General features: G+C 36.7%; 1 protein-coding gene across 1 annotated transcript; it reads left to right on the forward strand.

Moving 5' to 3' along the window:
- Positions 1-469: 469 nt before the first annotated feature.
- Positions 470-1,141, forward strand: LOC118485747 (secreted RxLR effector protein 161-like). Its single transcript, XM_035982178.1, has one exon. The coding sequence runs from the start codon at positions 470-472 to the stop codon at positions 1,139-1,141; it is 672 nt and encodes a 223-aa protein (XP_035838071.1).
- The last annotated feature ends 858 nt before the right edge of the window (positions 1,142-1,999 follow it).

Below are 1,999 nucleotides of genomic sequence, written 5' to 3' on the forward strand. Positions count from 1 at the left end.
CTTTAAGTCTGTTGAACAATGTTTCTTTCTGTTTTAAGATCCGCTTGTGGATCCACTTTACAATCCGTTGTGTAATACTTTATGTTACTTTCGAATCAGTTTGTGTAATTATTACTTTTAGACTTCCACCGTGCATTGAACTGTGATTAATTGACTATGATGATATCAACTACGTCACAATACTCCCCACCGGACCCACCGGTAATACGTGGAAATATCGAGGTGTGACAGTTATCGTCGGGGTATATGTAAATGATTTAATTATAACAGGTTCTAGTGTCATGGAAATTGATACATTTAAAAGGCAAATGAAGAACAAGTTCGAAATGCAGGACCTGGGTTCACTTTCATATTATTTGGGAATTGATTTATGCCAACAACAAAATGTGATAACATTAAGTCAAGCAGCTTATGCTAAGCATTTATTAAAGTTGGCTGGAATGATACAATGCAACTGACTAAATATCCGATGGAAGCGAGATTAGATATAGAGAAAGACGAAAAGGGAAAGCTCGTGGATGCCACAAAGTTTAGAAGTTTGATTGGTAGTCTTAGATATCTGCTACATACTCGTCCGGACCTGAGCTACTCGGTTGGCGTCATCAGCCGTTTCATGCAAGAGCCAAAAGAAAGTCATTTAAAAGTGTTGAAACATATACTACGTTACGTGAAAGGTACGTTAAATTTCGGTTTGAAATATAAACGAGGGAGAATCTCGAGTATAGTGGGATATAGCGACAGTAGCCATTCGACGGATCAAAGTGATGGAAAGAGCACGACTGGAATGGTGTTTTATCTAGGAGACTCGATTGTATCTTGGAATTCTCAAAAACAAAAGACGGTTTCTTTATCGTCTTGTGAATCGGAATTCATGGCTGCGACGGCAACATCATGTCAAGCAATCTGGCTTCGTGGGTTGTTAAGTGAAATTACAGGTTCGGAAGAAAAAGTGGTGTTATTACGGGTCGATAACCGTTCAGCGATAGCTTTAATGAAAAACCCGGTGTTTCATGGGCGTAGCAAATACATTAACACTAGATATCATTTTATTCGTGAAAGTATTGAAAGACGGGAAGTTGGGGTTGAACATGTTAGTGGTGAAGAACAAAAGGCAAATATTTTTGACGAAAGCGTTGCCTAAAATAAAGTTTGAATAGATGCGACGCTTGCTCGGAGTGGTGGATTTGGGTGGAACAGAGACAAGGATTAAGGGGGAGAATGTTTGAAAAAATTAATTATTATCTCATCAGTAACTTGGAGTGCAAGGCAATCTAATTAATTCAGTAGATAGATAGATATAGTTTTAGTTTATTGAGGAGTCCTATTATATTTCAAATAGGTTAGAGTAATCTCCAAGTTAATAGCTTATAAATAGCATCTGTTTGTTTGTAATAGTCAGTTTTTTTGAAGTTCATTAATAAAAGAGTCTCAGGTGTCCCCTGAATAAAAGTGTGTTTGTTGATATTAGTTGCTCCAACATTTATGTCACGAACACGCAATAGCAAAGCTAAAGAATTTTATTATTCACCAATCTTTTTACAAGCAATAAATCCAACGGACAACTGATACTTGAACAGAAAACGAAGAACAAAAGTCACCGTAATAATCTGCACAAACAGATTATCGACAAAAATAACCTTCTCAAACTTCAAACGGTGTGATTAGACCTAGTTTGAATGCTCTAGAGAGAGGAAGATGAGCTGTGCAAAACAGTTGAACAGATGAGATGTATGCGAGGGATTTCTTGATCGAAAGATGAATTCACGAGCAGAAGGATCTGATGATGAAGGGCTGCTGCATTCCTTTTTATAAAAGGAAAACCCTTTTAAGAATCCTGCCAATGCTAATCTTCAGCCCCACGTTACAAGCAACCCAAGACAGGAAGCCCAAAACAGCAAAATAAAAGCCCAACTCGCAAAAAAAGGAAACATAAGCAATTTATTAGAACTAATATTGAATTGAAAATATATATTTATATATTACTATTACTTTATCTATA

The sequence above is a fragment of the Helianthus annuus genome, chromosome 13, assembly GCF_002127325.2.
Source record: "Helianthus annuus cultivar XRQ/B chromosome 13, HanXRQr2.0-SUNRISE, whole genome shotgun sequence".
NCBI classification, from domain to species: domain Eukaryota; kingdom Viridiplantae; phylum Streptophyta; class Magnoliopsida; order Asterales; family Asteraceae; genus Helianthus; species Helianthus annuus.